General features: G+C 54.8%; 1 protein-coding gene across 1 annotated transcript in view; it reads right to left on the bottom strand.

Moving 5' to 3' along the window:
- Positions 1–499: 499 nt before the first annotated feature.
- The window catches only part of PYGB (glycogen phosphorylase B), a 57,020-nt gene continuing 44,705 nt past the window's right edge, over positions 500–12,814 (bottom strand). The window contains exons 15-20 of the mRNA XM_082744271.1: positions 10,123–10,181; positions 8,057–8,198; positions 6,090–6,297; positions 4,573–4,707; positions 3,317–3,383; positions 500–1,911 (exon numbers count right to left, since the gene is read on the bottom strand). Of these exons, the coding sequence (XP_082600397.1) occupies positions 1,759–1,911; positions 3,317–3,383; positions 4,573–4,707; positions 6,090–6,297; positions 8,057–8,198; positions 10,123–10,181 (764 nt within the window). The 3' untranslated portion in view covers positions 500–1,758. The remainder of the gene's footprint in view (positions 1,912–3,316; positions 3,384–4,572; positions 4,708–6,089; positions 6,298–8,056; positions 8,199–10,122; positions 10,182–12,814) is intronic.

Genomic DNA, 12,814 nt, shown 5'->3' with positions numbered 1-12,814 from the left:
GGTTTTAATTGGAATCTTCCTGATGGCTAGTGATGATGAACATTTTTATGTATCTGATAGTCATTTGTATGTCTTCATTGGAGAAGTGTCTGTTCATATCTTCTGCCCATTTTTTTTTTAAGATTTTATTTATTTATTGACAGAGAGATTACAAGTAGGCAGAGAGGCAGGCAGAGAGAGAGAGGAGGAAGCAGGCTCCCTGCTGAGCAGAGAGCCCGATGCGGGACTCGATCTCAGGACCCTGAGATCATGACCTGAGCTGAAGGCAGCGGCCCAACCCACTGAGCCACCCAGGCGCCCCTGCCCATTTTTTGATATGATTATCTGTTTTCACACAGACTCTTAAGTCCCACCTACAGCTGGGATGGGAGAGCTTGGTCTGTCCTTAATCCCAGAGTGATGGGCCCCTTACGAGGGAGGGTCCGAAGCCTGCCCCTGTGATGTAGCCCCCACCCTGTCCTCGGTGCAGAATGAAACACAGGCCAGGTCAACGAGGCATAGGCAGGAAGGTTTAATCAGTTTCTCACACGAGGCAGTGACATCAAGTGGCACAGTGATGGTCACACATGGCGTAAGAAATGGGGCAGCGGGAAGGTGGCGGAGGTGTGACCACAGCCCCAGAACGTGGGCCTCCCCAGCAGACCTCTGCAGCTCTGGTGAAGGGCACATGTGAGCAAATCCTCCATGGCCTGATTCTGTGAGCAGTCAGGACCTGGGGTGAGGGCAGAGCCCTGTGCCATCCAGACCCAGCATGCAAGGATGTAGAGCCTCTGGAAGGGTGCTTCCCCTCGTTGTCCCATTAAGCCTGTGGTGAAGCACGCTAGCCTGCTCCCTGGCTCTCTCCCCTGGGCAGCTGAGAGGAGCTCCTCCACCCTTCCTGCCACCAGCCTGCTGTCCACACAGAAGCAAAGTGGGCTCCCTTCTGGGCCTGCTCAGTCCTTTCCAAGGTGGTCACTCTGCTGGAAACCAAGGGAGAAGGGAGGGTGGCCCCAAGTGTAAGACAGGAAAGGCAGGCCCCAGGACACACGTGGCAGGGGCATTTGGCCTCCCCAGCAAAGCGCCCCACCGCAGGGCCCCCAGGTATGGACAACACATTCCAGCATTGCCTCTCCACAAAACTTCAAAAGTATAACTTTTAGTTGCTAAAAAAAAAGAAAAGGCTTCAGCTACTTTCATTTCCCTGGGAAGCTGATTATCCTCTCAAGAATGCAAAACCACGGTAGCTTTGCGTCAGCCAGCCTTGTCCTAGCCAAGGACCCCAGGATGCTGGACACAGATGTCCTCCCCCATGTCCCTCTTAGCCATCCTAGAGCCCCTTTATCTGATCAATCTGGAACTTTGGGCCACAGCGCCCACGTTGCAGCTGCAGACATAGCCAGAGTACTAGCATGGCCAGGAGGCTGGGAGCCCACGCCAGCGGGCCAGCACTTGTGGTACAGAAAACACACAGTTCCCCAGGCTTCGCCACAGCTATCTGCCCGGACCCTGGAATCCAGAGGCTCAAAACTAAAAACAAGCTCACTGCAAGGTGCGTGCAAGGTCTGAGAGGAGCCCACCCGGTGGCTCTACCCTCCCCACCTCCTTGTGTCAGGTGAGCAAAAGCTGCGGGGCCAGCTGCCCCAGTCAGTGCTGCAAGCTCTGTTTCCTGCAGGAAACTAGGAGTACCTCTCTTTGCACCCTTTCTTCCTTGCCCACCCCAAGCCATCACCACTACAATTCTCATGGCCCTCCAGAAACAGCAGGCCATTGCTAGGGTACCTAATCCCTGGGGAGGTTGGGGAGTGGGATCTGTAGGTCGGAGGGCTCCACGCCCCAGATGTCCCGGGCATACTCTGTGATGGTCCGGTCACTGGAGAACTTGCCCGAGCAGGCGATGTTCCTGATGACCTTCTTGGTCCACTCCCTGGGGTTCTGCAGAGGGAAGAAGAGGCTGAGTAATCTCAGGTACCACACAAGACAGCCTGCACTTCCAGAACTTCAGGGCTGCTTCTAGATGGGCTCTCAGCCCCTGTTCATCAGCATGATGAACAAAGATGAAATTGCAAACAATAGCTCACTGAAATGGGGATCCTCACCAATCAGAAAAACTATCAAATGACTAGATATGGGGGTAAGGAGCCTGAGAAGGCCCTGGGCCTCAAAATGTACCACGTATTCTGAGGCACAGCCCACCTGACAACCACCACCAAGTGAGTACCCGCCAAGCGCATCCATGGAAAAAGGCTAAGTGGTCTCCCCTCCACGGCTTCCCCCAGAGCCTGACAACCATCCCTGGACTGAGCCAGCATCACGGGGAGCCTCCCCAAAAGGGAAGACTCTGCTGAGCCCCGCGTCTGGGAAGCAAAGGTGCCCCCACAGAGCCCTGCCTGGCCCCCCTGTTCTTTAATGGGTCTCCAAGGGCAGACAGCTTCCCTAAAGGTGGGGGATAGGGGCCAGGACCACAACACATCAGAAACATCCTGCAGGCCTCATCCAAGAACCAGGGGAAGAATCCATCTGACTGCAGACTCACACTACAACACCCAGAGTCCTCTCCCCCTGCCACCACTGGTAGGGCACACAGGCTGGGTGTCCAGAAAACCCCAGCAAGGGGAGGGAAGTGGGCACCAAGGGATACCCTCCTTCAGCCCTGCAAGCTCTGGTCCTCTGTCTTCCTATGAGTCCCCACGTGGATACACCCACTCCCTAGGGGACATGCTCCATACAGAAACTGGGATGAGGGGTCCCTCCTTGTCCACCTTCGCCAAGGACTGGGGAGCTGGCTATAGTGGTCCAGCCTTAGAAAGACCACTCTTTACAGCAATGGCCCCTCACTCAACATGGAAGCTTGCCCTGTTCAAGGAAGCACTCTCATTTTTAAACATAGGCTTTCTGTGTGCACACATGTCTTCCTGGCTCTGCACTTGCTCCCCACATCTTCCCAATCACACCCACTGGGGGCTCAGACCACAGTGCCCATCGTCTCTGCCGTCCACAGAAATTCCTGTCCTGCTCACATGTGTTCTGTGGCAGCCACTCAGAGCCTGGGCAGAAACGTGCCAGTGTGGACAGTGGCCTGGCCCCAAGGGGTCGCAAGGCACCAGCCTCACCAGGGGATAGCAGAGGGACAACGGAGACCATGTGAGTAGGAGCTGATCAAGAACCCCTGGACAGCCCATGTCTATGATGTCCATGCTCAGCCTGCTGAGCGCCCACCCCCCTTTGTCCAGGCCACAAGGTGAACAGTGGCCTCCCAGGACTGGACCTTACAGACGTCCCCTGCTGCTCCCCTGCCAGGCCACCCTCCCATCCCAGCTTGGGGGCCCTAGAACCATACCTGGTACAGCTGATCCACCTGGGCCTGGCATGCCACATATGCTTCATAATCTGCAAACACTTTGAACCTGAAACAGGAGACAGGGAGCTAGGCCACTGTGGCAGGTGGTGAGTCAGAGGTCAGGAAATGGGCCACTAGGCCCCGGCCATCCAGGTCCTCATGCTTTGGGATGAGCCACAGAGGTGGCTCTAGGAGCAGAACTTTTGTACTGGGGATATTATTCTACAGAAACCTTGTTTTCACCTGTTTCTAACGCACCCTCCCCACGCAGGCGGGGCTGAGTGGCACAGGCTGAGAGGCTTCCTCCAACTCCACTGCCCCAGGGTACGTGGCACAGATAGGCAGCAAGGCTCCGCCTGGCCATTCCTTCCCAGAGCCAAGGGGGTGAGAGCTGGTGATCCAGGGAAAGGATCCCGTGGACAGCATGGCAGGAGTTATGTAAGGGGACTGTGTTTCCGTTTGTGATTGAGTTGCGGAGACAGTTCAGGAAACTGAGCAGTGTTTCCTTGATTCCAGTCTGAATCAGGGCCAAGCTCCCATCCTGCGCTGTGCGGGGCCGCGATCTGGTCTGACAGACACCAGCCCCCAGCCCTCACAGGCCAGCAGCAGATGGCCAGCACAGGCCACCACCTGAAGGCAGCTGAGAGTGGGACAGAGCTCAGCTCTTGCCAACAGGCCAGAGCAAAGAAAGGCCACAAGAAGGCAAGCGGCGGTGCTGACCTGCTGCAAATGAGCACGTGCGGGAATGTGGACAGTATAGCCCTTTGTTGATGCGTTGTAATAAAATATCACAACTTAATTTGCATCACAAGTTAATTCCTCTTAAACCACCTGGTGTCACCACTGGCCAACAGCTGGCTCAGTTGGGCCTGTGGGACTTTGGAGGTAGAGGCCCAGCCCCCCACCTCACCCCGCCCCCCAGAGGTTTCTGGGGCATCCTGCCCACAGGGAAGAGAGGATCAGGAATTGCCTCAGACCAGCCCCATGTGAAACCACCCCTTTGGTGGGGGGGTAGGGTTAGCCAGTGCTGGGGGGCCCTGGGGCTGGACCATGCACTGGCCACCCCTACCACCAGGGCCCCAAGCAGGCAAGCACCTCCAGAGGCCCCTGCAGGACCTGGTTGATAGCCTGGGGCTCTGCCCATGGGCTCAGGTGGGGAGCAAGCCTTACCATGGGTCATCCCCAAAGTGCAGGCTTTGGCCCACCAGGAGGACCCCTCTGTCTGGCCAGCGGTGGGAAGGGACGTGAGAACGAACCTATCGTGGTTCAGCAGCATGTTGACCACGTCCCTGAAGCAGTCTGGTTCCTTGGGAGAGAAGAAGCCGCTGCTGATCTGGTCCACGGCCTGCTTCAGCTCGGGCAGGCGGTCATAGTACTCTCTGGCATTGTACCTGTGGAGAGGTGGGGCCAAACCTCAGGTTCCAGAGTGAGGGACAGGGTGTCTATATTGGGCACACCTCTGGTCCCAGACCACCCCTGGCTCTGGGCCTGCCTAGCCACGTGCGCCGCTGGGCCCCACAGAGGCAGTGATGTGCTAGACGGGCAGAATGAATCCTGCAGCTCCCTGGTTAGAGAAACACAATCACTGGAAGACCCAGAATCACATGCTTGGTACCATCATATTCCTGTAGGGGAAGGCTGCCCGAAAATATGCCCACTTCATGCCACCTCCACGCCACTCCCCTACACCCTACCCCTAACTGTCCTTGCCCTGCTTCCTGCCACCCCCTACCCCCCGTCCACCACGACAAAGGAAATGAGGTGTACACCAAGTACAACCAGACACAAGAGGCCACGGCCATCAGAGTCTGGAGCGGAGCAGGGGCAGGGGTGGGGGGCGAAGCACGGAGCAGGTGTGCAGGTGTGCAGTGCCAGGAGACTGATGTGGCAGAAAGTCCAAACTGAGGGTCAGGCAGAAAAGGACACGGGGGAGTGTTCTCAGGTTGGGTGACTCTCATCCATGACTTCTGGGTTTTCACTCAGCTGGTGCCTGAGACCTCATCAATTCCCCTGAGAGCTTTTAGGCAGTTAGGCAGTACTGTCTTTGATTTTGCATTATTGCTCTGAATCAGGCTGCGGCCAAACTCAAGAGGGTCTGAAGTCATGACACATGAGGAAAGGCTGAGAATGTGTCACACACCAGAGGAGACTGGAGACCTGCCGTCTAAACACAAGCGTGCCCTGGGTGGGATCCTGGGACAGAGGACATTCATGGGGAAACATTAAAATCAAGCAGGGACTTTAAGTAACACTGCACTGCTGCTGGTTAGCTAATTCTGATAACGTACCACCCTACTTAGGAAGATGTCAGCAACAGGAAAACTACAGAACTCTGAGATCTCTTTGCAACTTTTCTAAAAACTTGATACTATTCCAAGACGTCAGTTTACTTTACAGAATCAGTCCAGGGAATCTCAGCTGCAGGCCAACCCCAAATCCCCACACTGGCCTGGAGTGCTCAGGGTTTTGCCTCCAGAGACGAGGGCCTTCTACCCTTTTGAAAACACTCGCTCTGAACCCACGGTCTGGGCCAGTGGAGACAGCACAGAACATCTAGTTCCCGCCCAAGCCAGCCTTCAGGACAGCCTGTGGCGTGCTCAGGAGAGGAGCAGGCTCAGCCAATGTGCCCATAGCCACCCCCAGCTGCCAGGTGGGCATCACCCCAGCAAGCATGGGCCTGGCTCCCAGACTGCTCTCAGCTCCCCCACCCCCAGTGCTCCGAGCCATGCCAAGGGAGCTGCTGGGCCCTGACAGCACAGGGAGGGACACACACCCTTTCCGGTCCAGGGCCTCGACGTCCTCCACACGCATGCCAAAGATGAAGAGGTTCTCAGCCCCAGCCTCCTCAGCCATCTCCACATTGGCGCCGTCCATGGTACCAATGGTCAGGGCCCCGTTGAGCATGAACTTCATGTTGCCTGTGCCCGAGGCCTCGGTGCCTGCAGTGGAGATCTGCTGGGACAGGTCTGCTGCAGGGATCACTGCAAGCAGGTGGGCGAGAAGGTATGTCACCACAAGCTGCTCACAGCATGAGAGCCATGGGAACTCTGTGTAGGGAAACCACACGCCCTCCTCCAGCCCACAGCTGGTGCTCCCAGAGCAGGTGCCATCTGCTGCTCAGTCCAGGATGGGCCTGAGCCCTGCAGCCCACCCATGCTAGCCTGTAAGGGCTTCCCTTCCTGAGTCAGAGCAGCCTGATGCCAAGATGGTAACTCCTGAGAAGACCCAGGTCACAAAAGACCTTTGTTCTGGGACCTTCCAGGGACTGGGCCCAACCATAGTCTGGGGGACCCTGGTTCTGGCTTTTGGTGTTATCACTGTTTCATCCCGACAGGAGTTCTGTCTCATGCCATCGGGTCGGAAGGCTCCTTAGAGCACTTCAAGAGGACTTTGGACTCATAGAACCAGAGAACTAGGAACTTCCTTGTGTTCACATGCACGCAAGTCACTCTATAGTATGCACCCTGGGCACAGCTTGCCACGGTGATGACCCTAATGCCAGGGCCCCGAGGTTTCTCCCAAGGGTGGGCTCCCTGTGCCTGGAAGATGTGGCTAGTGGGAAAGCTCCATTTTCCTACCCCGCCCTGGCCTCCCTGCTCCCACACCTTCATCTTGTCCATGGAGCTGATGCTGCTCCCCCAGCCCAGTGGCTGGCACTTGGGGTCAGCAAAGAGCAGAGTCCAGCGCTTCTTCAAGGTCAAGCCCAAGCCCCCTTATATCTCTACACAGAGAGCAGGCTGATGTGATAGTGTACATGCTGCTACAGCAAGTTCAAGAGCTGAGGGAGCACTTGGGGGACCCAGACTTCAGCTCTGAGGTCCCAGAACAGGCACCCCAAGTTCAGTTCTAAAGATGCCCAGGAGCCAGCCGGCCCCAAATATCAGTGAGGAAGGGCAGTTCCAGGCGGCCAAGGGCTTGACAAAGATGTCAGAAGCTCAGTGAGGAGCTAAGCATGGCATTGACCCTGAACCACATATGGTCTGTGACAGCTGAGGGACCCAGAAATGGTCCGATGAGCTGGCTGAACTGGCAGGAAAGGGGAGTGAGTCAGCCTGCACATCGTTACTCAGGGTAGAAGGCAACTGCTGGTCTGTCTGAGCTCCAGATGTCCCTGATACTCAGAGCTCAGGCTTCCCATCTCTTGCTTCCTGCCAGGACCTCCAGACAGGGCCAGTTTACAAAGTCCTGCCCAGCTCAGGATAGTCATGCTCAAAGGCACACCTGGCTGCAGGAACTTCTCCAGAGGGCAACACACACCCTTGGAGGAATAGCCCCAGGGGACGTGATGTCAGGTCCTAAATTGCCTTTGGAAACCGATAGAAGAGGCAGGTGCTGGCCCAGATCAGAAGCAGTTACGCCCCTGAGAGCACATCGGTGGTGATAGCAGAAGCACCCCTGGGGGTGGGAGGAGGGGATAAGGAGGCCGACCTGGAAGCTGTATCCCACCAGAAAGAGTGAGCTCTAGGAGCAGAAATGAAAGCTGGGGAGCAGAAGAGGAGGTCACAGGCAGAAGTGAGAAGGTCTGGAGACGAAGGATGTCTGAGGTTGAGAGTAACTCTCTGCACTCGGTGATGGGCAGAGAGCTTCCCCAAAGCCTTTCACTGCTAGAACGGAGGCCCGCTCCAGCAGGGAGAGCCTGGTATCTGGGGCAGAGTTCATCGGCCCCACCAGCAACCACCACCCACATCGCACCCAGGCAGGGGTAGGCTTTCCTGTCTGACATGGCTGCCCTGGGCCTACCTTTCTCAGCCAGAGACACTCGGTAGTTTTCCAGGAAGATCACTTTGAGCTTGTCACCCACAACAGGATCGTGGTTGACGACACTGCCAATGGATGTGACCAGCTTGATGATCATCTTTGCCATGTGGTAACCGGGGGCCGCCTGGAGACAGAGGGAGGTTTAGTATAAGAACACCTGTGCTCAGGGCAGTGCAGGGTCCTCAGAGCATCCTGGGGCCCTGCGCTGGATTGCTGAGGTTACACCTGGCCACACAGCCCCCTCTGCCTGTCCTGCATGCAGTCTGGAAGACAGCCTCATGACAGAGGAACCCACGCCCCACAGGGTGCAACGCCTGCCTGTGACCTCACTCCAGGGACTGCCTCAGCCAACCCACAGCTGCCTCAGCCTGGGCTGAAACCTGTCAGCCTCCAATGCATCTCTGACTCTAGTTAGTTCTTCAGAAATGAGATAAAAGGATGAAGAATAAATGAAACAAGATGGGATTGGGAGGGAGACAAACCATAAGTGACTCTTAATCTCACAAAACAAACTGAGGGTTGCTGGGGGGAGGGGAGTTGGGAGAAGGGGGGTGGGGTTATGTACACTGGGGAGGGTATGTGCTTTGGTGAGTGCTGTGAAGTGTGTAAACCTGGCGATTCACAGACCTGTACCCCTGGGGATAAAAATATATTATGTTTATAAAAAATGAAAATAAAAGTTAAAAAAAAAAGGATGAAGACTTTCAGAACTACCAACTTATAGGAAACACAAGGAACTAAGCAACATACTGGAACATGCCAGACAGATATCTGGAAGACACACAGCCCAGTCTCTGTAACAAATCAATTGCAGGGAGAGAGAGGAGGGTGGCATGGAGGAAAGCCACCGACGATGACGTGGCAGACAACAAGCAATCACCAGGTGAGGCCCTGCCGGGGTCCAGAGTTAATCAATCTGTTCCAGATATTTGTAAGTTCACTATCTATGTGTGAAGATGGAATCGTGTGGTGGTGTTAAAAAGAGTGTTTCTGTGGCAGTTTGGAAGGAAAACGTCATTGGAAACATGTGAAGTACTTAGAGGTGAAGTGATACTATGTCTAGAATTGACTTTGAAATGGTCCCACAGGCGTCTGGGATGGGTGTATGGATATTATTACTAGGATTTCTACTTTTCTCTAGGCTGAAAAATTTTAACAATGAACATTTAAAGAACTGTTGGAAAGCCCATACCTCTAAGAAATGCACCCTGGGATACTGACAAAGGAACCAACAGGCACTAGGGGAGGGAAGGGGCCCAGCCGGTAGCCCTGTGGGGCTTGCTGGCCCCAGGCAGGTGCTCATACCTCCTGCCCACCTTCGTGTGTGCTTGAGCTGGCGGGGCAGATAGTGCCCAGTCTCCGCCCCGTAGTCACCCATAAGAAGCTGTGCTCCACAGTGTCCTCATGTTTTCTGAGGACACAGGCTCTTGGGGAAAAGTGGCAGAGAGTGGAAACACAGGTCCTAGAGCTCAGAGTACGGAGAGGAGACCCACCAGGGAGTAATGGCCGCTCACCGGGACCCCATGATCACATGTCCAAAAGCATGCACCACCGTGAATAAAATGAAAGAAAGCTAGGCTGAGCTCCCAGCTGGTGTACATTGGGCTGAGGAAGCAGCCAGACATCTATGTCCGCTCAGCACACAAGTACAGGGGAGTGAGTGGGCAGCATGCTAGGGCCTGAGAGCTGGGCACAGGTGTGGAAGGCAGTAGCTACGCAAGGAAAGGCATGGCCCCATCAGATGGAGGGCCTGTAAGCCCGCTGTAGCTGGGGACCCCCACTCTTATTTTTGGCAGGTAGTGGTCCCGTTCGGCTCCCTCCTGTGGCTGTTCTGATGGACACTGAACCAACTAACTCAGTCCACAGGCACAGAGGGGAAGCAGAAGGCCTCTAGCAGTCTGTGCATATGCCAGCCTTAAGCCACCACAGTGTCCAGCCCACTGGGCAGCTGGCACCGCAGTTAGGACACAGTCTGCACGGACAAAAAGCATGGTGGTTTGTGTATTAAGCCTAATATCAAACAAGGAGCAAAGAGGACATCACCTCACCTTGCCCCCGATCATGACAGTCCTGGGCACAAAGGCCTTGGCTGGGTCCTTCTTTATTCCTGCAGGACAAACAAGAGATTCAAATAAGGCACTAAAGCCAGACAAACCCCTGCTTTGGGACACGGCGTGGTGACCAGCATCCTCAGAGATCAACCCCAACTCATGGGGCAGGGTGCAGCCACTGGGGCCCCTGTGTCTGTTGGGAACTCTCACTTACAAAAAGGGGGACAAGCCCCTAGATGCTGCATTTATATCCCACTTTGGTGAGGAAGGAGGCTAGGAACAAACTCTTCCAAAAGGCTCACAGAAAAAGATGCACCTCTGTTTCCAGAACAGCCCAAAGCAGGGGGGCTGGCTTGGCTCTAGTCACTGGCTATCAAGGCCCTTGCACATGGAAAAAGGGGGCCCCGGGATGATGGTCATTGTACCGTCAGCCCTTGACAGGTGTCAGGCAAGACTCCAAGTTTCCCCCTACCCTTGCTGTGTTCAGAGGTGAGAAGCTCTCCTGAAGCTCTTGCAGGGGTGCAGCCCGAGTCAAGGTACAGTGGCTGGCTCACTTGCAGCCCCAGCAGACTGAGAGAGTCCTTTGCCAGGCCCCTGGGTCTCAATGTCAGTGGGTATGGGCAGATGCTGGAGGGGGTCTACAAAGAGGGATGAGGCAGCCCTCCATCACATTCTTCAGAGGCCAGGGACCAATCAGAGCAGTAAGAATTGTGGCTGAGGGCGCCTGGGTGGCTCAGTGGGTTAAGCCGCTGCCTTCGGCTCAGGTCATGATCTCAGGGTCCTGGGATCGAGGCCCACATCAGGCTCTCTGCTCAGCGGGGAGCCTGCTTCTCTCTCTCTCTCTCTCTCTGCTTGCCTCTCCGTCTACTTGTGATTTCTGACTGTCAAATAAATAAATAAAATCTTTAAAAAAAAAAAAAACAAAAAGAATTGTGGCTGAGCTTTAAATGACTCCAGGTCTTACCAAGAATATGGCTGTCCCTAGTTCTGAACTTTCCCACTTCCAGAAATCAGACCAAACAACAATGCAAGGAGGAAAAAAATAAAACACAAACTACATTTTCACCAAAACCCAGAAAGAGGAAAAACACACAAACTCCAGGTCACCGAACAGCTATGCCACATCACGGCGTGGGTGGGGGATAGGGCTATGAGGGCAAGGGGTCCCCAGGACCCAGCCTCTCCAAAGGAGCTGACGGCAGGGCTGGTGTCCTGGGGTACAGGACCTGTACCTCTTTTCTAGGGAAACCTGCTTGGAGGGTCTGACATCCTGGGGCAGAGGCCCCCAGGCAGAAATCAAGGGGTCAGGGCGAGTGGCCTTCTAAGCCAGCTTGGGGACCAATGGCCACACAGACAGGGGCCACGGCAGCACTGAGGAAGCCCACAGCTGCCCTGGGCTCCATGAAGCCCCTGCTGGTAGCCCCGGGTAGTGCAGCTCAGGCAAATTCAAACACAGAAGATACATGGTTTCCCTCTGGACAAGAAGCTGAACTGCCCTCCCTATAACAACCTCCAACTTGGGATGGCCGTCAGCCTAGAAGAGTCCACAGATTGGGAACTGAGATCCCGGGGGGGAGGGCATCACACTGGAGTGCATGAAATGAGAACTGTCAGGATAAGGGAGTGAAAGGAAGCCAAGAAAGAGCCGGATGGAAACAGCACACACACAACACACACAGGATAGAAACGAAAGAAGCAGACAACATAGCAGGAAAGGAAAGATCTTTGGAAATGTTTAGAGAGTACTCAAGAGACAAGAAGAAAATAGGTAGAAGGAAGCCATTGCATACCTCACTGGAACCTGGGAAGAAGGAAACCAAAACGGTGGCGCCAAATAGATGTTTTAAATACACTTCAAGAGACCTTCCTAGAAATTATACAAGACCTCAGTGAGTGTATTCGGAATGCCCTGAGTATCCGGGAAAACTGGAAAACTGACATACAACATTCAGTACCAAGACCAGCCCAATGACATCAGCACAGGTCCTCATGACACCACGACACACCAATGTCCCCCCCCACTCCAGACAGTGCAGGAGGGACCTAAAAGATGCTTAAGGAAAGAAAATGAAGCCAAGAATGTCACCTGCAAATGTCCTACATGTTCTGAACAAGCAAGAACTCACTCAGCACAATTCACACAACTGGCTGTCATGAACCAGAGGGAAATTTGAGCAGAAGGGCAGAGCAGGACAGCTTTGCAGAAAGATGGGTGGTGAGCACGAACTGTATTCATCTTCAGACTGAGATGGGAATTGGGATAGCAGAGCAGAGTGACATGGCAGTCTGCTATGACCAGGGAGAAAGCGCACCTGGCAAGCAGGGCAGATGATGGGGGGGAATGGCCCAAGCCCCCAGCAGCCTGCCTGGTAGTACAGCTGGGCTCACAGGATGCCAAAGAAAGCTAGCAAGCCCAGAAGTGGTGTGGATTGGAAAGAAGCACTCGGGCCCACACAGACCGACAGGGATGGCGTGGGCACCCAGGGACATCATAGCTGCTCACAGACAGGGGACGGATGGCATGCTTCCAGCAGAGGCCCAGAACAAAGAAAAGGTGGAAAATAACCACCACAAAAGAAAACCATGGCAAAGAAAATAAATCACAGACTCTGTGAACTGCTGTCTCTGGCCAGGGAGGGCCTGTGGAGTGCCTCCTTCAGCCACACACAGGCGGCCCTCGGTTGGGGCC

The sequence above is a fragment of the Mustela nivalis genome (assembly GCF_964662115.1).
Source record: "Mustela nivalis genome assembly, chromosome: 8".
NCBI lineage: Eukaryota > Metazoa > Chordata > Mammalia > Carnivora > Mustelidae > Mustela > Mustela nivalis.
The sequence above is the reverse complement of the archived record's forward strand: the minus strand, read 5'-3'. Positions and strand labels throughout refer to the sequence as shown.